The sequence below is a fragment of the Sphaeramia orbicularis genome, chromosome 8 (genome assembly GCF_902148855.1).
Source record: "Sphaeramia orbicularis chromosome 8, fSphaOr1.1, whole genome shotgun sequence".
Taxonomy (NCBI): domain Eukaryota; kingdom Metazoa; phylum Chordata; class Actinopteri; order Kurtiformes; family Apogonidae; genus Sphaeramia; species Sphaeramia orbicularis.
Genome location: NC_043964.1, coordinates 30,197,525 through 30,225,319, shown reverse-complemented (window position 1 = coordinate 30,225,319; position 27,795 = coordinate 30,197,525). Strand labels below are relative to the sequence as shown.

At 39.4% G+C, this 27,795-nt stretch overlaps 1 protein-coding gene across 3 annotated transcripts in view; it reads right to left on the bottom strand.

The window, feature by feature from the left end:
* Positions 1-27,795, bottom strand: part of cep112 (centrosomal protein 112) — a 114,553-nt gene that overhangs the window by 70,672 nt on the left and 16,086 nt on the right. For all 3 annotated transcript variants that reach the window (XM_030141740.1, XM_030141741.1, XM_030141743.1), the window contains 10 exons: positions 24,343-24,429; positions 21,545-21,644; positions 20,980-21,098; positions 20,391-20,534; positions 17,171-17,325; positions 16,677-16,806; positions 15,583-15,675; positions 15,355-15,414; positions 14,101-14,180; positions 921-1,056 (listed from right to left, as the gene is read on the bottom strand). In XM_030141740.1, coding sequence (XP_029997600.1) covers positions 921-1,056; positions 14,101-14,180; positions 15,355-15,414; positions 15,583-15,675; positions 16,677-16,806; positions 17,171-17,325; positions 20,391-20,534; positions 20,980-21,098; positions 21,545-21,644; positions 24,343-24,429 — 1,104 coding nt within the window. The remainder of the gene's footprint in view (positions 1-920; positions 1,057-14,100; positions 14,181-15,354; positions 15,415-15,582; positions 15,676-16,676; positions 16,807-17,170; positions 17,326-20,390; positions 20,535-20,979; positions 21,099-21,544; positions 21,645-24,342; positions 24,430-27,795) is intronic.

Sequence of the window (27,795 nt, the reverse complement as noted above, 5' to 3'; positions counted from 1 at the left end):
AATCTATTATAAAAGAATTGTTGAATCAAAATAAAGATAATGAATATACAGAAAAATTGAGATTATGCATTTATAACTGCGTGGAAAGAAAAGGGGAACACAGACACATACTCAGTATATTTACTTTTCAGCACCAATCAAAGAAAGTGAAAGTTTTTTTTTTTTTTTTTTTTTGAAGAGCACTGAAACACCACAGCTACTGTGTCTAAACAGACAAATATGATAAATGCAAAATCCTGCAATTTGTACAAGGGTATACACCTTTACTTCAAGCAGACTACTACTTATGGTCATGTTAATTTAGTTTTGAAGTTGAACATGCGTTCTTTTGCTACACAGAGAATGGAATTACTAGTGTATTTTCAGACAGAGTAGTGAAATTTCCCACATTTCTCCAGATAACTGTTCAGAAGTTGGCAAAACTTTCTGAATGTGGCACTTCCAGAACACACGCCTTACTGGAAGAAAAGCCAACAGCATTCCACTCTTTTGCCCCAGTGCAGCTGCAGCCTCTACCTACCAACTACAGTAACATTGAAAATGATGCTATAATAGTGTGAAGCGTGTTGTAAAGTGATGACCAGAGGTCCTGATGAGGTGTCAGTATGTGGTGAGTAGTATATGATCTGCATGGGTCTAGATCACCCTCAGTGCTCTACTCTGTCAAAATGAGAGAAATCAGATTCCTCAAATATTGTTAAAAATCTGTCAGTGAAGATAAACACTCAGTTAATCCAACCCCTGACCCCATCTTGGAAATATGTCGACTGAAGGAAACTTTGAGAAAAGACCTCAAGGAGCAGAACATCAGATGGAAGGGAAGCTGACAACAGAGCAACTGAGATGGCTTTAAGTTCATACAGGAAAGGAGATGATAAGAAGTCATGTGTATCATAATATGTGTGTGGGGTGTGTTATACCTGGAGTTTCATGTCAGTGTAGGCCTTTTCAGAGCTGAGCTCCACCTGTTTCTTGAACTGTTCCAGTGCAATATCTGCCTGCTGAATCTGCTGCCTTTGGGTTTCCCTGGCTCTGTCCAGCTGGCTCTCCACGTCTCTGTAACCAAGGACACATGCAGAAATTAATATGCTGCCACAGAAACACACTTGCAGTAACCTTGAAAAAATGATTAAGCGCTCGGTTAGTACACAGATAGTAAGTAAAATAACTTTTTTTGATGACCTTAACCCTTTTAAGTGTTCTTACTTTCATTGTAATTCAATACATAGTGCTGAGAAGACAAAAATACCATATCGGCACATAGTTCTACACTGTGCCTCTGTTTATTAATATGTGTGTGTGTGTGCGTGTGTGTGTGTGTTCCATGCAGGTGTACTGATGCTGTTGCTGGCAAATGTCAGGTCATACAGCTGCTAGTGGAGTGGATTGACAGGCATACTGAGAGGCACGGCCTCATACTGAGACTTGTCAGAGCCCAACCAGGAGGCCCAGCCACACAACATCATATACAGCGCTACCAAGCAGCTGTCAAGCTTGAGCCACTCAGTGTGTGGGAAGAGGAATATGTGACAGAAAGAGGTGAAGGAAGCGTATAAAGGTGTTATTTTAGTAAACCGCCCAAGAATTTGCAAGTTGCAATCTGCAGTCACTGCAGCCACACACTCTTAAAAGTAATTACACTTAAAAGATTTGGAAACAGCAAGTCAAACATGTCAAGGGACAAAAACAGCATCATTTGCAACATGTAAAAGTAAAATCAAGAAGTAGTTCTGAAACTGTAAGTTAGTAAATTAAGTAAGTACATTTTATTTATAGAGCACTTTTCACAGACAGAGTAACAAAGTGCTGTGTCACTATGCATGAACATGGAGTGAAGTTTCATCAGTGTTTGTCATATGATGTAGTGGATTCAAGGTGTGAAAAGTTGCCAGGCTCCTACATTTATTATATGACCTTTTTGGGGGCATATCCAAAAAGGAATCTGTTTAATATTGCTTTCGTATTTAGTGTTTACAATTTAATGTCTTATTTCTATACATGTGTAAATTATCTACCACTCATGACATTAACTATAAGACTGGTAACATATTCTGTTCTCAAACTAAATTATCTGGCTACAAACTACATTTAATATAATTTTAAAAAGTCAAAAAGAGGCCTTATGAATATTCAAAGATTATTAAAACATGCCCTCTGGGAGCTTCTTTAAGGATATCTTTGTGTTTTTACATCTTTAACAGGGTATGACCAAGAGAAGTCGGCTGCGCTTAACTTCTGTTCATCCCAAAATCTTCAAAAACCACATGCAAAATTTAGGACAGTTGGTCACAAAAATCCCTTTCAGTAAACCAAACCTTCAGTGCTCCTGTTACAGCCATTTATGTACGCTCTAATAATGTAAAAATCTCAACAACAACAGGAATCGGTGTGTTTAATAAGGTGATCACGCTGAATATGTAACTGTATTATGGTTCAAGTCAGAACTTTGACAAAGACTGCAGCATTTTTTTAATGCACAAAGTAAGAAGTAATGTACCAGTGTTAATATTTCATGTCATTAACACACAAATGTAACAGTTAGATTTGACTGGCTGTGAGTATTTTTACAGTGTGTTGTACGTACTGTGTGTATGCAGCTATCATCTGTGTAATTCTGCTGCTCCCTTGCAAATGAACGCTTTAACAGTGTATGGATAATTACTCCCCGTGGACAGATGAGCAGAAGGGAGAATGAATATTTGGCCGGTGGGTGAAACTCTTAAACCAATTAGAAGTACAACCACTACCAAATTAACACAGGCACACAACTGGAGGTGGTGGCTGCTCTTCGTACATTTAACAAACCCAGAAGACTATCAAGGAGATCACAAAGGATTTAGCGCAGTGATGCAGTCATTAAAGCAGGTAACTCGCATGCACCGACAGAAACAAACTGTATTGACAGAAACAACTGCAGTCACATGCCAGCTTGCATTAATGTAAAGTGAATAATCACTTCCCATAACCAAAGCAATAACCGAGTGTTTATAAAGACCCAGCGCTGACTGGGAAAACAGAAAAAGACAGACGAGATGAAAACAGCTAAACTAAAAGGAAGCCATAAAAAGGCAAACAACAGGGGCAGAGGAGAGAAAGAGGAATGTGCAAGCTTTCTCTCCTCTTTATAGAGCTCTGTTTCTTTGTAATTTTGGTCTCTCTCATGTTGGACATCAAACGACAAAGAAATTGTTTTTTTTTTCCTCTCTCTCTCTTTCTCTCTCTCCCAATTTTGTGTACTCTGTAATTATTAATCAGTCTCGTTGCATGACTGCCTTCTGGGCTCAGACAGACACAAAGGATATGTGGGGAGACTAAGATGGAAAAATAAAGAGAGGAAAGAGAGAGGAAGATGGAAAAGAGGATGTCACCGAAATAGCAAGTTTTTGAAACTTCCAAGGCATAGCAGAAATGAATTGGGTGTGTGTCTCGCTTGAGAGAGTCCGTATGTGTGTACGCGTGTGCATGTGTGTGTATATGGGCCTTTGTTCATGAGCCACAGTCCCAAACTCTGTGTGTGTGACTGACAACTCTACTCAAAAAAGGTACTATGACTAAGTTGGAGCTGGCTGCTGGGCCTATACCTCTGAGGACACACACTAAAAAAAAAAACTTCAAGTATGTGACAGATCGAAGCATATTATGCTCCAAAGCTGAGGAGCTCAGGTGAACACTTGGGAGAATAACTGTACGTGTGAATGTGTGTGGTCACTAAAGCGGTAGACAGCGTGTCACCATCAATAACAGAGCGATGAGGGTGAGATGAGAGGACAGAGAAAAAGACTGAGGGAGGCCTGGCATGGAGAAAACAGAGAGGGAAAGGAAGGAGAGGGGTGCCAGCGCCAGGGCGGCCTGTTGGCTTTAAATGGATCTCTGGTCAGAAAAGTGGAAGGAGAGGAGGCTCAAATTAAAGATGTGCCTTCTCTACAGAGGAAGTCCTCTCATCCCTCAATCCTAAACGGCTGTTTAAAGCGGAGGAAGAGAGGGAGGCGAGGAGAGGAGGAAAGGAGTGTTTGTGCTAAAGAGGGTGAGGGAGCTTCCGCCATCTAGCCGCCTGGCAGACAGGAGGGGTGCTGGGATGCCGGTGTTTTCTGAACTGCTCTGACCACACAGTGCCACGTGCTGCCTTGTGTGTGCACCACATGCTGGATATACAGAAACAAGGAACGTCTAAACACTCACAAGCACATTCAGTACACATTGAAGTCACTACACAGAGAAGGCCTTTAAAATCAGCTAATTAAAATCATGTAAGCAGAGTATTCAAGTATTGTATGGGCTGTGATGTGGGTGGAGCAGTGTGTGGAAAAGACTGACAAACACTAGAGTAGAATGCGTGCTTGCATGTGGATGCCTCTTGTCACTAGCATGAAAAGACAGAGAGTGAAAGTGTGTGTGTGTGCGCAAGTGCAAGCGACTCCCGTGCATCTGTGTCTGTGAGCTCATCCAAACGGAATGATAACGAATCCACAGACACATCAAAGAGGCCTGGAAAAAAAAGAGAGAGCACATAAAAAGAGAGAAAATGCAAAACTGAAATATTCAGCCCCCTTCTGAAGAAAAAATAAAACAGGCTTGGTTTTCATCCGCATCCCTAGAGAAAGGGAAGGGAAGACAGAAAAAGACACAGAATAAGAGACAGACCACAAATAAGTGAACACAAAAGAGAGACAGCACAAGGGCAAGAAAATATTAAAGACAGAAAGAGCCGGAGCTGAAAAGAGAAGCATTTAGCGTAAAGACTTTAAACTACTCCTAAATGTGTAGATAAACATGATATAAGTTGATGGCAACATACATGGAAAAGAATGATGTAACAATAAAGATACGTTTTCAAAGGCTTATGAAAGTTTAGCGTTAGCTGCATGTCAGTGAACGCTCCAGAAAAGAAATAATGAGTGCTTTGGCTCAAGTGTACACGACAGATGACGTCTCCTGTGCTGCGTCCACTCTCCAAACACACCACATTTAAACAACTGTCTCTTATGATCCACACTCAGAATGAAACCAGTCACTTTCCCTCACACTAGTTAGTACATCGTACCTCAAAGGCCGCCCCAACACCCTAAGGAGAGAGCATGATGAAGAAAATTTGGGGGCGGCCCAGGCTGATGGTGCCACGATGTGCTGTGGCATAAACATGCAAATTTTAACACTACATAAATGAAGTGGTGTTTTCTTGCCGTTTTAGATCCCTTCTGACATACATACTGAATACACACTAAAACTACAGCTTCAGTCTTTAGGGAGATGCATGTACTCTTTAATATCTATAATCTGCGACTTGAGGAGTTTAATGGAGGAGGAAAAGCTCTGACGCATGACATGGTTTGGATCAGGGGGTTTGGTGCCTTCTCTGTGCATTTAGATGCAATTTAGCTTCATGAATAATGCAGACTACATCATCGATGCTAAATCAACCATGCAGTAGTCTCTAAAGTAAACATACTGTATTTACACATCCCAAATATTATACAATGAAACATGAGGCTGGCAGATTTTTAATGAAGCGATGAAAGAGCTAATGACAATCTAAGGAGATTGTTTAAGGGCATGATTTAACACACACACACAGCTTTGGCATACGTTAATGTCTGCGCATATTTCTAAGGAAGACAACTTGATGTGGATTTGTGTGATGATCACGTAGGCATGGGGTGTTAACAATATAACATTATGACAGGGATATGTCAGCGATTTAATGAGGGGAATGTATTATGTGATAACATGAATTTATTTTATTTTCACATTTTATGGTAGTTTTTATTCTACCCTATTTACCTTTTATATATTTTATCTTATATTTTATCCTTTTATCTTGTGTGCTACTAAACTGAGACCTGGGTAAGTATATTTAGTTCTATCATGTAGCATTGATTGAATGACAGTAAAGCTGAGTCTGAGTAAAAATGTGTTTGGTGTTAGTGTAACGGCTACATACAAGGATTATTATTGATTCTTTCTCAGACGTGACACATTTCACTCCACTATCTAATAAGTCAGGATTTAAAACAAGAATAGGAACATTTACAACAAAGGGAAAGCTTTTATTATTTAGTCTCTTGAGGACTTTACTTACATTCGGATTAAAACAAGAAAGACAAGATGCTAAAGGTGCTAAAAACGGCTTGAAAATATAATATGGATCATTAGATGAATATCAATGAATGACTATATGTATAAAAAAACCCAAGTAGTATCCGACAGTGTAATTGTTCTTTAACTCGGACAACCCTGGACCCAGTTAAAGAGCTCTTTGTGATTTTCCTTTTGTCAGGTCTGTGGTATTGAGTTGCTGCTTAACCCATCTCCTAAGGACGCTTTCAATGCAGTTGTCGAGGGAGTAAATATTGACCCCGGCGAAGCTCTTCAATATTCAGGATCCATACCACCACCTGCTCCTGCACCTCAGTCCTAACAGAGGTTCAAGCTTCCTCTAGTTCCTCTCTGGACCACCACCCCTACTTCCCTCCATCCCTCCTGCCATGGGAGAGGAATGCTGAGGAAGATAAGACTGCTTCAAAGACGCATGGAGATGTACGGTGTGCACACACATGCACACTCTAAATAACATGAAAGAACATATTGGATGCTTGCTACAACTTTAATGTCTATCTCATGAAAGCATATGGGTATGAATTCATAAATACTGCTAGACAGACCCGTATTCCATTTTACTTATTAGTTTGCCATTAATATATGTTATATATTAAGGGTGTACTATGGAGTCAAAGAAAGCTTTTTATTCCACAAACTGAATGGCAGCTGGTGAGAAAAGCCTGATTTGTGAACATGTAAGTAAAATAATAGCACAAGCTTACCAGTACCGCTGGCCGGTCACCCAACACTTTGCACCTCCTACTCACTGATAAGTAGGTAGGGAGTAGGGAACGACCCAGGGATTCATTTTGAGCCATAAAAACACAGTGCTACCTATGCTAGGTCCCAAATGGATGTTTTCTCTCTATGTACAGGGTTCCTACAGGTTTCTAAAAGTTAAATTTAAGACCTTTTTAAGACTACTTAGAACATAATTTAATGACCATTTCATGCCCATACTGGTAAAAATCTACTCCTAGAATTCTTGACTCTTAGAATTTAGGAAAATGCATTTATTTACTCCAACTTCTCACTGAGGGCTACAAAATTAGTGATAATTGTTTCCTAATTTCAATATAAATTGTCGGGTTGGGACTGAGTCGACTAACGTTACTTTCTTTGCAGCTGGAACATTCAACAGACACATTTAAACACAGTATGGTGAACAAGTATATAGTAACATAACTTAAAATCAAATTTAATACCTTTTAAAGACTTTTTTAAGGCATTAAATGCAGATTTGTAAACTGAAGACTTTTAAGACTTTTTAAAACCCTGCAGGAACCCTGTAATTAACCTTTATTAAATGATTTATCACCATTTATTATAATATTATCATCTGTATTTTGCATTTTTTCTTTTTTTACTGAAAATCTGTTTTTTTCCTTTATTTAATTCACTGATCATGTAGATATTCATAAAAACTTGGATTACAGTTAAGGGTTATTATATCAAAAACAGAGAAAAGTGAAACCCAGTGTGTCCATCCACTGTCATTGATGCAACTCCATGGGTTTTACTGGTGAATTAATGTTGTAGAAGATGATGGTGTTTCCACGTTCACTACAGAGCCTCTGAATGTCCAAATGGGTCATTTCTGATGATCATGAAAAGATGACAAACTGCATTTTACACCAATTATTTATATGGATTGATAGGATTACTGAATCAACAGATATTAAACATTTTAGATCAATAGATGCTTTTGGACGCTGGAGGCTGTTTGGGTCTTTGTGGGTTAAAGTTCAATCTTTTAAAAAATGTACTTAAAAGAAAAAGAAAAAAAATTGGGAGAAAGGCACACTGTTAAGAACATGTGTGTGAAATTTGAAAAGAACTGGGTGAATAGTCCGCGAGAAATCGGCTGGACAAATTGTTGAAATTTTCAAAAAGTTGTAAAAAATGCATAAATCGAAATTCCAGCATCAAAGACTGCACTGCAACTCTCCTAGTGCTGGAGAGCATGTGTGTCAATTGTGAAAAGCATCAGGTGGAAAGTGTCGGAGAAATGGGACTGACAACAATCTCGGACGGATGAAATTTCTGGTATATCTACAGTTGTGTAAAAAATTATTAGACCATCAAGTCATCAAAAATAATGGTTATGCACGGTGCATAAAGAAGACAGATATCTTGTCAGGATCCTTATGGTGGCTGGGAAGAAGGCCAAAGCAAAGAACTGGCTTGAGACTGATGCTCCGTCTTATAAACAATGGCTTTTAATCATAGATGATATACTTGTCATGGAACATCTCACATATAAACTGAAGTTAAAAGAAAATCTCTTAATGAAAAACTGGGGAAAATGGCTGACATTCAGAGACAACTGTATCTATTAAGGGACCTTAAATATTCTGACACCAACACAGGCTGTTCTTTTCACTTGTTTGTTTTTCTGTTCTTCTGTTCTTTTCCTGCTCCTCAATTTGAGGAGATTGTATTATACTCATAAAAATGAGAAATAAAAATTGTAAAAAAAAATAAATAATAATAATAATGGTTATGCAATCACGTACTAACTCCTGTGTGTATCATGTGACTAAAACAGACTGAAAAGAAAACATGGAATGCCTAAAAGCACTGTTTATGTCAGTACAATGCCATAGACATTGATGTAAGAACTGAACTGATTTTGGTTATCAAGAAAACCATGAAAAATGGCTAGATATCAGCTCTTAAATTAAACTCTTAAGAGCTATTTTTGTTGTTATCATTATATTTGTCCAAACAAATGCACCTTTAGTTGTACCAAGCATTAAAATGAACAAGAAATTGAAAAAAACAAGGGATGGTCTAATATTTTGTTTTTTTGCAATTGTATGTACCCCTGCCCTCTGGGTGGGTGGGGCGAGAATAAAAAACTTTAAATTAGTGCTAAACGAGATCAGTGACTGAGCGCAAGAGTACTGGTAAGCTCTACATAGTGTGACACATCCTATCTGTGACAGCTTGAGTGTGTGCACAGACATTCAAACAGCCTGTGTGTCCAAGCCACTTTTCCTCCAGCTGCCTAAAGAAGATGCCGCTTCTGCCACTCCAAAACTGCAATCGATCAAACTGAGCAGAAGTTACTGCTGAGACGTGGTCAGAGTTGCTATGACTCTGCACCACACCTTTGCAGGCACATGGTTTTGATAAAGCAGGTTGGATGCCAGGCAGCACCAAAGAGGAATGGAATGGTATGGAGGGGAACGTGGAAAAAATATGACTGCCACTTTGGAGAGTGAATGATACTGTAATCTAGAGAAGGAGCAGTTGCTTTTTCTTTTTTCCTTTTTTGCTTACTTTAGCCATTCAGTTGGTTATCTGATGTTTTTAAATTGTGATTTGGAGGTCATTGTTGCAAATAGCAGACAAGCTGTTCCCCAGATGAGTTCTCTCTCTTTCTTCTTTTCCCCCTTTTGTGGTGCATCTCTCCACCTCTATGCTAATGTCCTGTAATGATCTGAGGCACATTGGGATGAAAGAAGAAAAGAAACTTGTTCTCTGCACAGCTTTGTAGTGCTTTCTGTTGTTGTTGCTATAGTAACACAGCCCTGGAACTCAAATTGAAGCAGAAATTCTTATTTGCATGGCAGGACAGGGTGATTTTCTTTTTCTACTGGAAAGCAAGAGTGGGTGTAAATCATGGAAAATAAGGGGTGTGGATAACAGCTATATGTGTTACATATCAAAAATGATAATTAGACAGCCAAAACATTCAGCAATGGATAGTTTTTTTATCTTGTGTGAAAGAAAAGGAATGAAAATAGAAAAAGGGAAAGAAATAACAGAACATGGTGCAGATCACCCAGCACACATAAAATACGTATCATAACACAGCCCACATACCACACAGTATCTGGCACATGGAAGGCATGTTGAGCAGTTCTTGTTCAGTTTTATCATCTATCTTTCTATCTTCACACACGTGCACATAGAAAAACACACACACACACACACACACTTGTGCATGCGGTCTTGCTTTTACTTTGAAGCTCTCTTGGATCGTCTTTAAAGGCCGTCAGTGTTGCCACAGCAGCAGGCAGGTTGCAGACATCAGGCTGCAGTGCGAGTGTGTGTGTGTGTGTGTGTGTGTGAAGCCTGAGTACTTAATTAGCTAAGAGCCTGATGGGCCGCTCGCCGTTTCTCAGTGTTTAACACTAAACGAGGGAATGACTGGCTCGTTACTGATACTAACAACAAGGATAATTTATGCGCAAACAGATCTGTCTGCTGTGTTTAAACTTGTTCTTTGTTGCTTGGATGACAATGACAAGCACAAACAATAAGAAAATACAGCCATCAATGTCAGTTTGTGATCTTGAGGGTGAATATTAAGTCTTTTACAAAACTACAAAAGTTGCTTTTATGTTGCTCTACATTGTCACATAAACAGTACGAGTAAACAAGTACGTTCATTTCTTCTTCATGAAAATCATCGAGCCTTGTTTTTCAGCGGCTACTTATTAAATGTTGGGCTAGGACAAAAGCGCCTCCAGCCATTGAAAACGACCCAAGTGAAAAGCAAATACGGCCACGCTTAGCCCGTTCTTTTTAATCCACTGCCTGTGGGTTAATATTTTAATGTGACAAGCTCCAAAAACCCTCAAGGGGGGTGATGGCACAGTGACTGGACAGTGATCAATGGGCTGAGACAGCGTGGTGTTTAATTGTGCAGAATGCATTCTAGTTTCATCTGGACAACTGTAATCTGCTTGTGACCAAGACATGTAGTTCTGTATGGGATTAATCACCCAGCGGAATGGACCGACTGGTTAGTTGACTGTTCATTTGGAGTCTGAGCTGTCAACAGAGCATGCTTGGGTAATTTTTTGGAGGAATGGGTGTGATAGAAGTCATAGAATAGGAAGAGGAGCTACAAGTCAGGAAAGGGCAAAGCAGTGGTCTATGGAAGTGGGGAAAACAGCTTCAAAAATCTGATTAACAGAGAGAATTTGCCCAGTTATTTTCATCTATAGCATTACTTTGATTCCTGTATTAATAGATTTCACAGCAGACATTTTCATACGTCATAGCAGGAAGACATAGGTGTAATTAAGAGTGGGATGGTCACCAGGGCCACAGCTCAAGGAAACTGTGAGTGACTGAATATTGGAACAGTTTACCACTCAACATAGGAGACTCACAATCATATGCCTCCTTCGAATCACAACTTAAACATTGGATGAAGGAAAACCAAGTCTGTGACCATCAGTAGATTGTCCTCACCGTGTTGTTTTGTGTGTTTTTATGATGTTTTGCCTTTTGTCAACTGCCTTTGTCACCTGCCTAGGGACTACAGATGGAAATTAGCAGTGTTGCAACAATCTGGCATATTTACAGCTGCAAGTGTTGTAGATGTTCATTAATATGCACTGTCCCTAATAAGTAAGTAAAAAAATAAATAAATAAGAACATTCATCAATAACATGCATTGTGTCCATTGTATACTATGTAATTAATTAAACATGTGTTTTCCTTCAAGTGAAAATTCTCACCATGAAACAAAACCATCAAGTAAATGTTAAATTTACATAATATGACCAAAACTGTCATCCCTTATGACATATTTAAGTAATGTACTGTTTACTGGACACTTACCATTGTGACATTATTTTTATTACTGTAAAAGGTGACTAATTTGTACTGGAGTGAGTGTTCTTCAGGACTACACAAACACCTATACGCTCTGATCAGTGTGACTTTTCATCTCAGTTTCCAGGCTCTTAACTCTAAAAGTACAACTCCCAGTTATAAAAAAAGATCAAAGAGAGTGTGCAAGGATTGGCTTGTTAAAGCCAAACTCCACCTTAAATCAGAATTCATACACACTGTTCTTATGATCAAAGCGTTAAGTCAGTAGACATAAACAACTCTAATAAAGTCTGAAACCATAGTCAAGACTCCAATGTGTGATGCTAATAATTGTAAAATAAATATCATGCTCCTCTAACATTATATATGTTGGAAATTTCATGACCAAAGGGGGCAGCATCAGAGCAAAAAGTAATAAAGCAGAAAATTTGTCTGTTTACCTGTCAAATAACCCCGGGCACTACAACTGATCTAGTGTTTGTGTTTTGATATTATCTGATGTGTTTACAACAAAGTATCATGGTTATGATCAGGTCTATGAGGTGTTGCACTTGCACATACAAAAACACACCCCCATACACACACACTTTTTGATCTCGAGTCTTTCTGAAAGCATTCAATTCTATTTTAACTTTAGAACTAGTTGCACCAGCTTGCAATCTTTGTCAGCTACACACATCTGCAACACACGCACGCTCACAAATACTTTCACACACCAGCTGGCATCCTTTAACTTTAGACCGAAACCCATCATGTCATACAAGACAAGTGGAGGACCACACACACACACACACACACACACACAAAATCTCAGAGTTTACAGATAAAGATGGAGCCAGTTGATTGAAATATGGTACAGACTGTAATGCAGGTCAGAATATACATGTAGTGGACGTGAAGATATTTGTATTAAAACTAGGACAATATGGACACTTACCCCTCTTAATCTGTGTTAACCAAGTATCCAACATACACTATAAGTCTCTGTCTGCTTCAAAATAGTGTTTCTAACGTGACCCTCTGAGATCGATATTATCGTTTGCATCTTAAATGCCACTTATCAATAATTTCTGAACCACTAATCCACATATACGGTTTAAAAAAGTAAAGTGGAGTTCCTCAGCTTTTCAGTGATATTACGTAGCTCTTGTTTGTACATGTAGAGGCTCCATACTCAATGTGTGAAGGCCCTAATATTGTACACCACTGATTCATCATAATTTGCTACTTTGAGCTAATGAATAGCTCATATTTGCTTTGGAAGAGTACGAAACTAGGGCAGACAGAAATTTATGTGGAAGTCAAAAACATACACATTTAATTTTCTAAATAAGAAAAAAAACTTGCCAGAAGAGTCACCAAGTTAAAAAATGATCACATTTTTGACTTATAATTTTTTGTAAAAATCATGACTTAAAATGAACTGGATGAAATCAAGGTACGAATCAGATGATTTTGATACCTGATTCTGACAGATACTATAGAAATACTTCAGAAAAACCAAATAAACTAGTACAGGTCAGGTACTGCAAAAACAGTTCTTGGTCTCTAAGGGTTAAGTATCGCCTCTTTTCCACCACAGGAACTTTACCCAACCTCTGTGCATTTCCATTAAAACTCCCTGGGTGATAAAAACTTCCCCTTGACCCCAAACTTTCCTTGAAAATGTTTGTGGTAGGGGGATAGGACTTTTCAGAATCCCCAGAATTCTTAAGGGGTGGAGCTATGTGCTGAAGAATACTGATTGGTGGAACACACTTACACCATTCTGTACTGACCTACAATGTTTAAGCCAGTGTGGGGCTGCAAACTTGTATATTCCATTTCTACAACCTTCACTTTGTTTGTGTTTTGATCATTTGGAAAATGGAGCAAAAGAAGAAAAACTACGAGAAGTGGAAGGACGACGAGGTCAATTTGCCAAATACGCTGTTTTGATTGTTTAAAGTTGTTATTTTTGAGTATATTTGAACCTGTCCAGCAAATGCATTGCAATAATCTGTATGTCCAACCAATACACTAAAGAGCATATTGGGCTAATACACCCAAAAGAGCCTGGACTTCATTGAATACACTCTGAATATGCTCAAAAGAAAATCAGTGGGACTTCAGGTTGACGAAAATGAAAAAAATCGAAATAACTGAGCCTGATTTGAACAGATTTCCCAGAACATTAAGGTGTGGTGGAAATGCAAACCAGACAGATTACCAGGAATTCTTTTACCAAGGGAAGTAAATTCCTGGTTATAAAAGCTCCTGGGAATGTTGGTGGAAAAGGGGCTTACATATGTGAAATGACTTTATATACTAATGTTTGTTTGTTTTTGTTTTTTTTTGCATTCAGACTTAACGCTGTACACTGAAAACTTTCACTGTAACAACTGAATTTGTATTTCAACACTTTGGTTTGGGGCTGTCTCACTGTACCTGAGTGTATCCTCCAGCTTGGCTATCTTCCTCTTTGCCTCCGCTCTCTCTTTCTCTGCTTCACTGTGGATCGCCAAAACCTGAGGGACCGAGTAAAAGTACGATTAGGAAAGAGAGGGAAAGAGAGAGAGGTGCGAGTGAGTTTAAGAGCATACACAATCAAACACCACTCAACAAACTCTCCTGCTTGTGACCTTAAGCATCTGGTCTCCTCTCTTCTCTCCATCACCCCATCAAAAGTACCATCTGAGCCTATCTGGGGCCTCTTTCACTGCATCTATGGCAGCCATATGGGCCTTCTTATGTCAAGATACCATTCTATGGCCTCCTTCATGTGTTTCATTTACCGCTCCTCAAAGGGTGGAAAAGAGGAGTCCCTCAGGGAACTAAAAAGAGGAAAAAGGATGACTGACACATTTGTTGCACTGTTTCCATCTCCTGTCACCTTACAAAAGACAGCTGGAGACAAAGGAAGGTAGGTAAAGATACAGATTGTTAACATTTGTCTTGGGTGATTACAAGGACTGAATAAGAACAGAGTATCTTAAAGGAAAGAAAAAAGAAAAGCAACACTACCAAACTGTGTCTGAGAAAGTCCTGGCTGGCTAAGTTTTTGCAGGTGTATCAGCCAGAGGGGCCCGTGTTCTAAGGTTTGCCAGCCTTTCACTACCACACACAGACATTTAAGCTGTGGCACTTTGAAGATGACCCAGGTGCTGTATGGTCTTTAAACCTGATCATCATAGAAAAAGTCTGGACTGGACTGGCCCAGCTCGGATCATTAACAATCCTTCTGTGCTCTTTGGTTTATGACTACACCATGGCTTTGAAGACAGGCCCTCAAAAATAAAAAAAAAAAACAACCTCTGTGTAGGAGCAATTAAGTGTGAGACCTGACATCCTGACAGTGCATACCTCACACAGAAGTATCCTCTTCTAATCAACCTATTTATTTGTGTCTACTTCTAATTCTGTTTCTCGACTTTATTCACTCATACGCATTTTTACTCTTATGGTAAATTAGCAAATTGTGATCCACCTTTTAGTTTGTTTTATGTCTACCTGTTAATCACGGCTCTGATTTTACGAGACCAGACATAAAGTCTTGGAGTAAGAGTAACCAAAAGAAACATGTGACTCTAGGCTTTGATCTCCACTTGACCATAATCACTTTGTCTGGGGCAGTTTTAATACAACGACAGAAGCAATGGAGCTCAGTGTCTCATTTCCCCCAAAGAGGCAAGTACAAACTACCTTCTTCTCACAGTTGATCTGCAGTTCATCTTTTTCCTGCTGAAACTTTATCCCTTGATCCTAAAAGAAGCCACAGTTATATTCACACAATTGTCACACATGGACAGTAATCAAATTGCACAAAAGACCAACCGAGACATGTCCACAAAGATAAGCCCATTAACGATTTGCAAAGCTTGTACTGCTGTGGTGACAAATGTATTTGGAAGACTAACATATACATCATACCCTGACTTGTTTTTGTCTTTGATGTTCACTGTCCTGGATCTGCTGTCTGAGCTGAGCTACTGTTTTCTCCAACTCCTCAATCAACTCAGACGCCTGGAAGAAAGGAGCGCATCAGAAGAAAAAAAGAAGCATTATGGTGAAGGGGTCTAATTAGACTTGATAAAAAGTTGCTGTTAATAAATATTCAATATACAGCTCTGGAAAAAATTCAGAGACCACTGCAATTTCCTCTATCAGCATGTATGACAGCCATCCCATTCCTGTCTGTAGAATTCCAACACAACCACACCTTATTCTACTTGATAAACACCTGATCCATGTCTTATTTAAGAAGGAGAAGTGTAAAATCCACTACTGTGGCCATCACTATCTTCTTACAATAGGTAAAAACAGTGCTATTAGTAACGCAAAAGTAATTGGAATCAAAAAATAAGTATTGAAAACTACTGGACTTCTGCTCTGACAATGTTCACAAACTCTGAGGACTGGTTTTTCTATCAGGACAATGCTCCTGGCCTCAGCTAGGTCCATAAAGGTGTGGATGACAGACCACCAGATGAAGACCCTGTCATGGTCAGCCCAATCTCCAGACCTGAACCCACTCTGAAAACTTCTGGAGGAAGATGGATGGTCACAAGCCATCGAACGTTGCTGAGCTTCTTGAATTTTTATGCCAGGAGTCATAAAGTCATCCAACAGCAATGGTGGAGAGCCAAGACACGTGAAAGCTGTCATTGAAAATCAGGGATATTCCAACAAATATTGATGTTGGAACTTTTCCCAAGTTACAACATTAGTATTGTGTTGTTTATAAATGAATATAAACTGGTTTTCTTTGCATTATTTGAGGTCTCCATCTTTTTGTTATTTTGAACATGTGTCAATAAATGCTCTAAATAACAATATTTTTATTTGGAATTTGGGAGGAATGTTGTCAGTAGTTTAGAGAATAAAACAAAAATGTTCATTTTACTCAAACACATACCTATAAATGGTAAAATCAGAGAAAGTGATCATTTAGCAGTGGTCTCTTATTTTTTTCCAGAGCTGTATTATGGTAGTACGGTAAGCACTGCGAATGTGTTAGTGTTAACCTTAGCAGTAGACAGTGTGTGTTCCTGCTGGAAGTGGCTCAAGTCAGTCTCATGTTTGGCATGGAGCTTCTGTAAGGTCTGCTCATAGTGCTCACTCTGCTCCTCCTTCTCCTTCTGCAGCATCGTATTTCTGCGGACGTTTACATGTTTCATACAGGTAACACGGTAGGGCGGTAAACATAGACACTAACCTGTTCCTATACTAGAAAAAAGTGCATTCAATAAAATATGAAAGTAAATAATTAACTTTCTATACGTAAGAAAAATTTCCATATCAAAGCATAAAAAATGGATGTCAACGGCACGTTATCTACTTGCAACCTACTATCTGACACATTCAAGCAAATTTACATATGCACTATAGCTTAGCCTGCACACCGTACTGAATACATTCTAAATGCAGACTATCCAATAAACCTGAAGAAGCAGAAACAGAATAATTTGTTTCTTTCACATATTTAAAGTCACTTTTTATCCCCTTTTTCTATGCCCACCGTCTGTTGGCCTCTTGCAGTTCAGCACTGATGGATGCAATGTGGATCTCCAAATGGGCCTTCTCCTGTGTCACCTTCTGACGTAGTGTGTTGCCCTTCTCCACCTCCACAGACTGCTGTTTCACCCGAAACTCCAGCTCACGCACCGTTTGCTCCTTCATTGCAACAACACACAGAAACCAATAATAAACCATATTAGCTTGAACAACTTAGGGTACAAGTAAAGTGTAATGCCATGGGTCAGAGGACAGCAGGCTCCCACAATGGAATCAGAAACAAAAATCTAGTGGCTAATATGGAAGAATGTGCCTGATGGCAACTCAGATTGAATCCTCGATTAATAGAATCTTTATTCTGGGTTAAAGATGATTAATTTACACTACTGTATATTTCATGCTTATGTTACTTATGACTGAGTCATAACCTTGGGGAGATTCTGTGATTCAGATCAAATATGTCTCTATTAAAACTGTACTAAAGGTCACACCAGCAGATGCAGGGTAAGATCTTATCAAGTGTTTTAAAAGCCTCCTTTAATGTTTTCTATGTCATCTTTCTCCAGGCTACAAAAACTCAACTGAAGTAAACTGTTGTACCTTTGAAAAATGTTTGGAGCTGTAACTGTGCTGAAACTTGCTCTAAATCTTAGGATCAAACCAACAGACATTACCGTACTTCTATTAAAAAAAAAAAAAAAAACAACAACAAAAAAACACCTTGGTTTATTTCAGTAGTGTTACTGAATTCCAAATTTCACATCAAAAACATCAATCAGGATTTTGATTTCAATAAAGACAAAAATCAAAGTCCTACGGATGCAAACAGCTTCTTCATGCAACATTTTGATGAAGAGAAATGTCCCTTTCTCTTTACTGTCCCCCAGCGTGTGCATCTTTGTGTGTGTGCATATGACAGCGTGGAATGCAGTGTGGGCAGGCTGATAAAGGCGATGACGGGGCGCTGATTAAAGATGGAGTGTGCTAGTTGATCTAGTCGATGAAAGAGGCTGGCGATGACAGGAGGTGGAATGATGGGAGCGGTGCGTTTGAAAATAGTACGAAAGCAGCGGTCGGCAAGGCTGCTGAGAGGGATTTTGTTTTTTTGTGTTAAGCAGCGTAGGGCGTTAGAGAAAGGAACAAGGGCTCTGTGTTATGCTGGGACGCATGCTGACACTTAGCACTCTGGCAGGAGATGAGAAGAAGCGCCTCTCCATACTGGAGCTGGACTACGCACACCTGGACACAGCCAGTAGGAGCAAATTGCAGCCCCTAATTAGGTATTTTAGAAAGAGAATTACCAGGTGTGAAGTGCAGACCACATACGCTACATTATAGGCTTCCATCTCTTCAAAGATTCTTAAGTGATAAAATCTTAGAAGATGAAAAAACTTGAAATTTGTAATAAAAAAGTAAAAGTCACGGAGTGATGGATGACCTTCTGCAGTTTTTCTTTGCCAGAATTAAGGCCAGCGACTGGAAGACAGCCTGCATCACTCATCTCTTGGCAGGCTGTGTATGCATGCTTGATGTTACATGAATAGCAGCAGGTGGAGGAGGAGGCATAAGAAATGTAGAAAATAGTGTGGTCACATTAGGTATGTGATTAACATTTGAGACTTTAACATTGCATGTCAAAGTAATTATTTTCTCAAACCACTTGACAATTCACTTCTTAGTCATTTGGAAATGGACTTGCATATCATAAGCTTAAGATGGTGCAATATCTAAGCAGACACCGACTTGTCTTTTTTTTTTTCCAAACACCTACTCAGTCACTCTGACTACTCTGCCCTGTGCATAGATAATGTCCAAAAATAACAACATCTGACATATCTGTAAGCTCCGTGTGAGATCTTAGATCTGTGCTGGATAGAAATCCAGCCAGGTACTGTTGCAATGGTCAAAGAACATTCTTTATATTGCTATTATTAATCCAGATCAAGTATGCTGTATTTGACTATGAATCATCCATCTGAGTTTGTCTTGGCTTACAAACCATGCGAACTGAGGAACCTTTCGTGTCAGGTCCTGGGATTCAACTTTAGCTTTAGCATCTACAGTGCAAGAAAAGTAGTAGTGGAACTAAACAGATGAGTGTACAGTATGACTTTCTGCTCCGTGTTGCTCAGGCCTGTGGCTACTAGGTCATAAGTGGGTTGTACTGAATATTCTAGCAGAACGTCTTTTATATTGGATAAACAAATGTCTGACTGACATCTAGGAGGTTTTTACATTCCATCTGTGTAAGTATCTCCAAACTGCCAATAGTGGATTCACAAACTTTGGAGGAATACACTATCTCATTTGAGTTGTAGGTGTATATGTGATGGTCAGCCTAATCTCACAGAGAGCAAGCAGCTAATTTGTGATGACAGAAGGCTCTTTTTATTCTCTGGGGCCTTGTCTGTCCTTAATTATTAAAAGAGAGGCCTTACCACAGGCCCCATACTGTCCAGTGTTTGATGCCTCTTAAATGTGGGCCTGCTGACAGATTAAGGCCAGAAGCAGTATGTGTATATGTGTGATATGAAAGAAAGCCTATGAATGCTGATATTGATAACAGTACTATTTATGAAAGTAGCACATTTGCCCGGCCTCTGGTGTTGATGATCCTGACTAACGAAATGTGCATGATTCCATTTAAAACCGAAGTCTTTCATATGACATCAAAGAAACAGCTTAGGGAGGTGTGTGTGTGTGTGTGTGTGTGCGTGTGTGTGTATGTGTGCATGCATATCTCTACGCACTCCCATGGCCACACGAAGACTTAATACACACTTGGATCAAAGACCTTTGTTAAGATGACAGATATAAGATATGAGAGTTGCTCTCACCCAGAGGTTACAGAATGTCTCTCTTCATTTTAGCCAAGGAGTGTGTGAGTCAGTGTTTTATAATTCGAGGTATGACAGATGTGTACACCTGAAAATTTTCTTAGAGCTAAACACGATAAAAGATTTATGTAAAAATACACATGTCTTGTCACCGTAAATCCTGTTTGCTTAAACAAAATTCTAGTGTTGGCTATGAAAAAATAAATCTGCTCACTGTTCAGGAGACTAATCCTAAACAGCCAAGTTTACATCCTGCCACATGATGTATGGGTAAAGTTAATTTTTTACAGCTTGATGCTTTGTGCTTATGCGCTGACAAAAGATTAAGACATCAGGACCAACATTTACATCCGACGCTTATGCACACATGCCAGTTCCTGTACTCACGGTTGCTTGTGAGCGAGCATTATACTCTGCCTCCATCTTGGCCAGTCTAAGGTTGGTGTCCTCCAACAGCTCCTGGATGTTCTCTGTGTGTTTCTTCTGTAATTCAAACTTCTCCTGTTCTATCTTTGCCACTGCAGCATGACGCTAGAAATATAAACAATGGCTTCATATCAGTCACAGATGTTCCCACTGGGTACTGCAATGTAATTCATTGCTTATTGAAGGAGAAGGAACCTCATACATATGGCTACGTTTTTTTTTTTTTATCCGTTTAAGAGGAGAAACTCATCAGAAGCTAAGTGACCCTGAAAAGATGAGTGGAAATTTCATTAGGAGCTCTGTTAGGTAGAGCAATCAGGAATGAAAACACAATTTACCCAGGGCAGGGAAGATGAATGTTTCAGCACTAAAAAAATAGACTTAACTTATGCACAGCATGAAAGAAAAAAGGTTTTTATGGAGCAGTAGAGCTTGGCCGCTTTCTATGAACTCTACAAGACTCAAGCTATCAAACAGTCTTCCTCTGGCTCAAGGCTGCAAACAGGGGTTGGATTGCAGAACATCCAAGCCCTTCAACTTTTCTTCATACCTTCTTCTCCCACTCGTTTTTAAGGGAGTCGGCGCTCTGATCCGACATCTTCTTCAGCTCAGCGATCTGCTTCTCTTTGCTCTCGCAGATGACCTGGGATTCCCGCAGCACACTTTGAACTGTGGGAGAGCACACGCAAACACGCAAGGAGCAGTAAGGCCCTGCTTCGGGGTATGTACACAAATGGACACACACATACACACACACACACACATACATACATACAGATATACACTCGTGCTCATTGATGCGCTGTCAGTACATCAGCGTCAGTAAGGATACGGATTCTGTCAAAGTGTAGCACTATTCTTTGCCAAGTTTCAGTGCGTATTTCACATGCTTTTAGAAACAGATGAACAAAAAGAGTGACAAAGAAATTAGTTATTAAAAGAAAGCACATATTATGCAATTAAACTTTCAATTGTGCAGCACAGCTGGAGAATGTCAATCGACACCAGTGGAGTCTCTTGTGAAATTGTATCTTTTCAGGCTTTTTACACTGAGTGCTCTGAGACACTAGTATAAACATCCTTCCAGTTAACCCTGCAGTCTCGTGACCTCTCACCTTTCCTCTCCAGCTTACGGATCAACTCTTCTGATTCCTTCTGCTTGGCCCGGTACAAGCTCTTCACCTCTTCAATTTCACCATTCTTTCTGTCGAGAATCTAGGGAGGGAAGTTGTTAGGGAGGAAAATATTCAGTGGAAAAGAGCCAGCTTTGTCTGAATAGCATGTTCTGTACAGGAGTTTCAAGTGTCCAATTTGTATTTTTGTCAAACAAATGCTATCAATAGTGAAAGGTACAATGTAACTGAATCGTCTACATGATCAAAAGGCTATTAAACTATTCCTACTATATATGAATTATTAATTCTATCATATTTTCCAACTATAATCATCTGACAAACACACTATGGATGTTTGCAAGCATTAAAAAACAAGTTTGAGTTGTTTACAAGCATAGTTTTAAAGGGTAATTCAGTACATGATGTAACAAGAGCTCATTTAGAACTTGCATATTTTTTCCTTAGGATGCCACCGGCTAACTGAGTGAAATGGCAACTGAGTGAACCACCTGTGCTGAGGTGGGATGAGGTAACAGCTTCTGCTTGCCGCTGCCATCTGTGTGTAATTAGTTCAATCGGGACATGGAGAGATGGAGCTTTACTATTTGCTGCTTCTCAGTTACATTTTGTCTGGGAAAAAGAGACAACCGAAGCTTTCATGTGGTGTATAGATGCGGTGAAATAGATATGATCATCAGCCGTCCTGCTCTTGACAAATTCTAACTTCACATTTAAAGGCTCTGTGTGCTGAAGTGTAATTGATCATGGCTATGGGCAGAACCAGTATCAATTAACAACACAAAATAAAGACATGCTACTCCTTTAAGAGAAAATCCTCTGGCTGTCTGGTTCATAATGACAGAAAATGCTTTTAATGGTTACATCTCCATTAAAAATTGTCCCAAAGCCCATAAGACTTCTAGCATTTTGTTCTATCCAGGTGCATTTAGTTGCTAAGCCTGTTATCCTCCATAAGAACAGGATGGGGGAGATGAAAGGAGGATGGGGCTGATGGAGCAAAGTTCACGGAACATTTAGGGATACCCAATTTTGCCATTTTACCACCAAACAGAGAAAGGGCCTTTTTAGGGGCCCCGCAAGCAGAGGATGACACAATGTCAGCTCTGCAGAGAGTGCAGTAGGCGGGGGTGGGTGGGATGACAGCATTTAGGTTGCCTATTTTAGGCTTTTATACGACGTCCTGATGCAGGGAGAATCCGATCTGGCCGAGCGTAGTCGTACCCAATACCATAGACGCCAGACCAAAGAGAACTACAAAATCTGGTATTGGAACGTTGCATATAAGATGGGATAAGACTTTATTGATCCCACCATGGCAAAATTTAACAGTTTACAGCAGCAATATGCAACACACCAGAAGAAAGGCAGGTCGAAATAAATGTTCTTAAAAGTATAAAAATTTAAGTATAAAATGTATATAGGGAGAAGTTTAACAACAAATGGACTGGTTCCACAAAATACAATTTGTTTTATGGTGTATTCTCCTGTTAATATCCCTTCCAAACAATGCTCCTCTTCTGACGCTACTGAATATTTTTGTAGAACTGCACTATTGTACTGAGTATTGATCCAGAACCATTAACATTTAACAATCAGACCTTCTCCCGCCACTTTGAGCACAGGGACAAAGACTAGTAGCCCTATACATTATTCATGAGGTTACTAATTGGAATTAAACCTGGCTTGCCAAAAGAATCTATAGGCACTTTTGAAGCCATTAGAAGGAATACTGAGTAAAATTCAGAGGAAATTACACTAGACATAACTTGCAATCTGTATATAATTAAAGAGAGATGGAGGGGGAGAGCAGGCTGTCATCCTGTCTCTTGTCAAACACAAAGAAAAAATGGGCATCTTTAAGTGAAGAGAAAATTGGACTGTTTTTTTCTGTTTTATTAAAAGCTTCTGTGGCAGCAAAGGAGTCATACTGAGGACATGACAGATCCCAGGTGCTTGATCTGAAGCTTTACTGATGGGCACCAAGTGTGAAAATAAACTATCGTTACTGCTATTTTCACCAGGTGACAAAGGGCTTTGAAGAGATGATTATTTGCAGGATGAAAGAAGACAGACTTGCACTTTTCCTTTTGATTAGCCAGCAAGTGATGATATATGTGGTAATACAGTTTACCTATTGTTCATGAGCGCACGTTAAAAGAGCTGCCTGTCCAGTTACTCCTTAATATACAATTCATTTTAAAGTCTTTTAATGCCTTATTAAACAATGACTCAGAGTGTAAAAGCTGTATTGTTTCAGCCATTTTGACTGTAAAAATTTATGAATAGTCTTGTCGGAAGTACTCTGCCAGAATAAGGGCGAAAATTTCTATGGCAGGATTTTATCACTGTCATTCCTTTGAACATCTGAGTTAGATTTTGAAAGTCCCTCTCACTTTATGAAAGAACCTCTAAGCTGGACACCTTTTTACGGGCCGCTTCCTTTTGTCGGGATTTAGCAATTTTAATCCCCCAAATGTGATTCGCTGTGCATCTATTTACTACCAAAATGGCTTGTCTCCCACAGTATTTTTCAAATGCATTGTTACAACATGGAACAGTTCTAACAAAGTGTGGCAGATGGCCGATGATATTTAAACATATTCATTTCTTATAATTTACTATTCAGTTACATCACTCCCTGACAAAACATTGCAGCTCAAAGCTATGACAAGTTGTAGTGACAAAAAGTATCATACTCTAAAAAAAAAAATTGATTGCACAAGTTAGAAAAGAAACAAATAGCAACCAGTGCTGGAGGAGTGTCTGTCGATTCTTACTTTTTCAACATCTGCATCATGTCTCTGCTGCATTTTCAGTTTTTCTTCCTGGTGCTTGGCCTCCAGTACTTTGATCCTCATCTCAGTCTAGAAAGAGAAAGAAAACCAAATGTATGTGCAACACTAAAAACCATGTATCCTCTCTAGTGATTCAGTTTTATTTCCATATAAGAAATAAAGTTGCTGTGTAAAACATCAGCTTAAAAGATGAAATACTGTTTTGTTACCAAGCAACATGAGTTCGACTTGAACAAATCTTCACGGTGGAAGTTTTAACATTTAAATTCTGTATCCTAACATATGCCTTGAAAACAAATCATCATATAGAGTGATAGGATAACAGAGATCATAACAGGGAGTCTGGATGAAATAGCATACAAAGTGTCCCGTCTTGCACACAAGCGCAGCTGATGATGAAATAAACCACATTAACATTTAAAAAGCAGTTACCCACGCACCGAGCTTCAAAAAGCTGTGATGTATCCAACTGTGTGCGAATGTGATAAAATCTTCAGTCAGGGTATGGTAAGCACACGCAGACTAAACGCCTGTGTATGGGTGTGTATTTGCACATTCATGAAATAAATATTAATAATGAAAAGGCTGGGTGTTTTTTATTATAACAATATTTTTAAAGGATCAAAAGTTCAGTGTAGTCATGTGCACGTTGGAACAGGTCTATTTAAGCTAGAGGGCTTCCAGGTCTTAGTCAGCTTACTGTCAAATAAGTCATCGTGCCATAATAAATCATTTGGCGTTATTAGAAAATGATTATCACATCTCTGGCATCACTAAAAACCTTAGAATTATGGCTATGAATTGGGTTCTCTCTCCCCCTTTACATGACTGATTGTTCTGCAGAGGGACAATAAAACTAAATGATAATGATAAAAAATTGTGTTCACTAATTAGCTGAAGGAATCTTCCGACTAATCGTGAGCCAAGAATGTCTTTAACCAAGCGCAGCCAAAACTGTTGAGCAATGATCGGAGTCTATAGATACACATGTAAGGCTTTAATCCTCATTACAAACTAGAAAACAAAAACAGTTGGATGATAAAAATAGAGACAACTTTCTCAGATCCTTTCTATTAGTGGAGCAAAAAATGAAAATGTCTGCCTAAGGGTGTGCCAGAGAAAAGTCATGTTGAGCATGAAAGTGTTCAGAGTTTTGCATGGCAGTCCTCTTTATTTTCTGGCCCGCGGGTGGTGCAAGCAGAACTACAACATATGGCTATCATCTCTCAGATAGCAACATTAGCCTTTGAACACTTTGAAATGCACACATTTTACATGGCTTTCCGCTGCTACATTTGGGATTTTATTTCTTGCTTTTATTTGCTCTTTTGTGCGTCACATGGCTTTAAAAATATTACATTTCCTTAGCTTTTTTTTTTTTAGTTGCGCTTTCTTGTTATTTTGCCACAAGTTGTTCCCGCTCACATATACACGGTATGTGTAAATACAAAGAGAAGCTTTGACAGAAGGATGACTGGTCACTCGCTTTGATGTCACAGCTCATGTTTAGTCACTGTCTGTTCTGGGGTATTAATCAACCCTGAAGCAGGGTGACAATGTTCTTCCTTTGAAAATGCGGTTGTGTGTGTGTGTGTGTGAACAAGTCGGTGGTTAACAACATCCTGAGGCTAGCTTTTGTTTGTTCTAGTCATCAAAACAATTAAGTAAAGATTCCCATGACATTACTTGGCGCAGTCGAACCACATTAGAAGTTTACATGGTTAAAATCAAAGGCGACCAAGTGTGACGAGAACATATGCAAAAATATGGTACAATTGCAGCGAGTTAAGTGTAAAAATGTTGCAACATCAGCATCATACTGGGTGACATCAGATGGTTTCGTGATTTGGGTTTGAAACGGTTAAATATTTAAAACTCCAAATGTACCATACTTTGGTTAAACCTTCAGAGCCCCATTAAAACTGAGAATGTAATTGAGACATGCCTGTTCTCATTACTGTCGACTTGAGCTTTCTTTATGCACTGTATCTTTGACAAAGCTCTGTTAAGTTTCTGTGTCTTTCGTCTGTGTCTTTTTCATGATTTACCACATTTTTTGTGCAATTCAACAGACCACAAGAGACCTGTCAGAGTAGAAAGGGCAAAAGAAAGTGAGAGTAAAAGCAAGGGAGGGAAAAAGACAGAGAGAAGGATGAAGAGAGAGAGAGAGAGAGAGAGAGAGAGATGGCAGTGATTGAAAAGAAGAAGACTAAGTGGAGACCTGATTCTATCCGCCACTCCACCCCCCTTAAAAATATTTAAAAAAATAAAAAATAAAAAAAAAGAAGCACATGTGGAGGTGTCACTTTCTCATCTTCTCTTCAAATGCTCTTTGGAGAAAGTTTGTCAAACTAGCAGGGGCGTTTGAAACTTGTTTATAAAGGCGTCAGTGAAGGAAAGAGGAGGAGGAATGTCGTACACCTAAGGCTTCAGAGACGCCTTCAATCAGCCCGACTGGGTGGTACAGCCCCCCCCTCCCCCCCTCTCCTCTCTTCTTCAGAGTTGTAGCGAGCGCTGTAAGATGCCATGTTTTTTGACACTTCGCTCTTGAAAGGATGAGGAAGAGGGAGGGAGAGGTGGGGGTGTTGGAGGGATGCAAGGAGAAGACGGAAACAGTTGCTTTTTCTGCTCTCAAAAATCGGCGCGGGGTCAGGGCCTTTTTCCTCAGGGGGATGTGTTCACAAATCGTCTGCTAACTGTTTGGGCTCCACAAAGCAAGGTTGTGTTTGTGCTTCTCCTTCGTCTTGCCTGAGATGTACAGTGTCCTGGTGCGTCTTTTATCCTCGGTAAACACAGATGCTCTCAGATAGTCGGTATGCGGAGTTCTGCAATCTACTGAGGAGCAGCAAGATGCCTTTTCTACACTTTGACTAGAAGTTAATTTAATCTCTCTTTGTCCAGATAGTAAGGATAAAAACTTCAACTCAAACTGAATCTGAAGTCTCTGACAAATGGTAAATAATTATTACTTGAAAACACTTCAATTAAAAAAAAAACAAAACTACAAATATTATGTAATTAAATACTTCAATTATGTCAACTACAAGGACATAAAACATAAAAGTGTAAGTTTTCGTTATGGAACACTGCTGGTCTCTTGTGTTTCCCAGCCTCAAGCTATATCATGAAAGTCAAACTAAAGAAATGATCCCCTTATAGTACTAAGATTCACTTGCTTGGTCTTCTTTGGCTTTGAAAAACGATCAGATAAGACAGGCTATGGTCCTCTAAATCACAGGCTGAGACCTCAAGCTCCATCCCAGAGGATCCGCGGATGAGAAAGACTGCATCATTACGGCATCGGGTTGTAAAGGGTTCTGATCCCCAGTCCGGGACTTGTGACCATTAGAGTGTGACTGCTTGACACTAACAAACCTATCTACTAACGCTGTGCTTGCTGCTGACAATCCCTAAGGTCAGGTACCAAGGGGACAG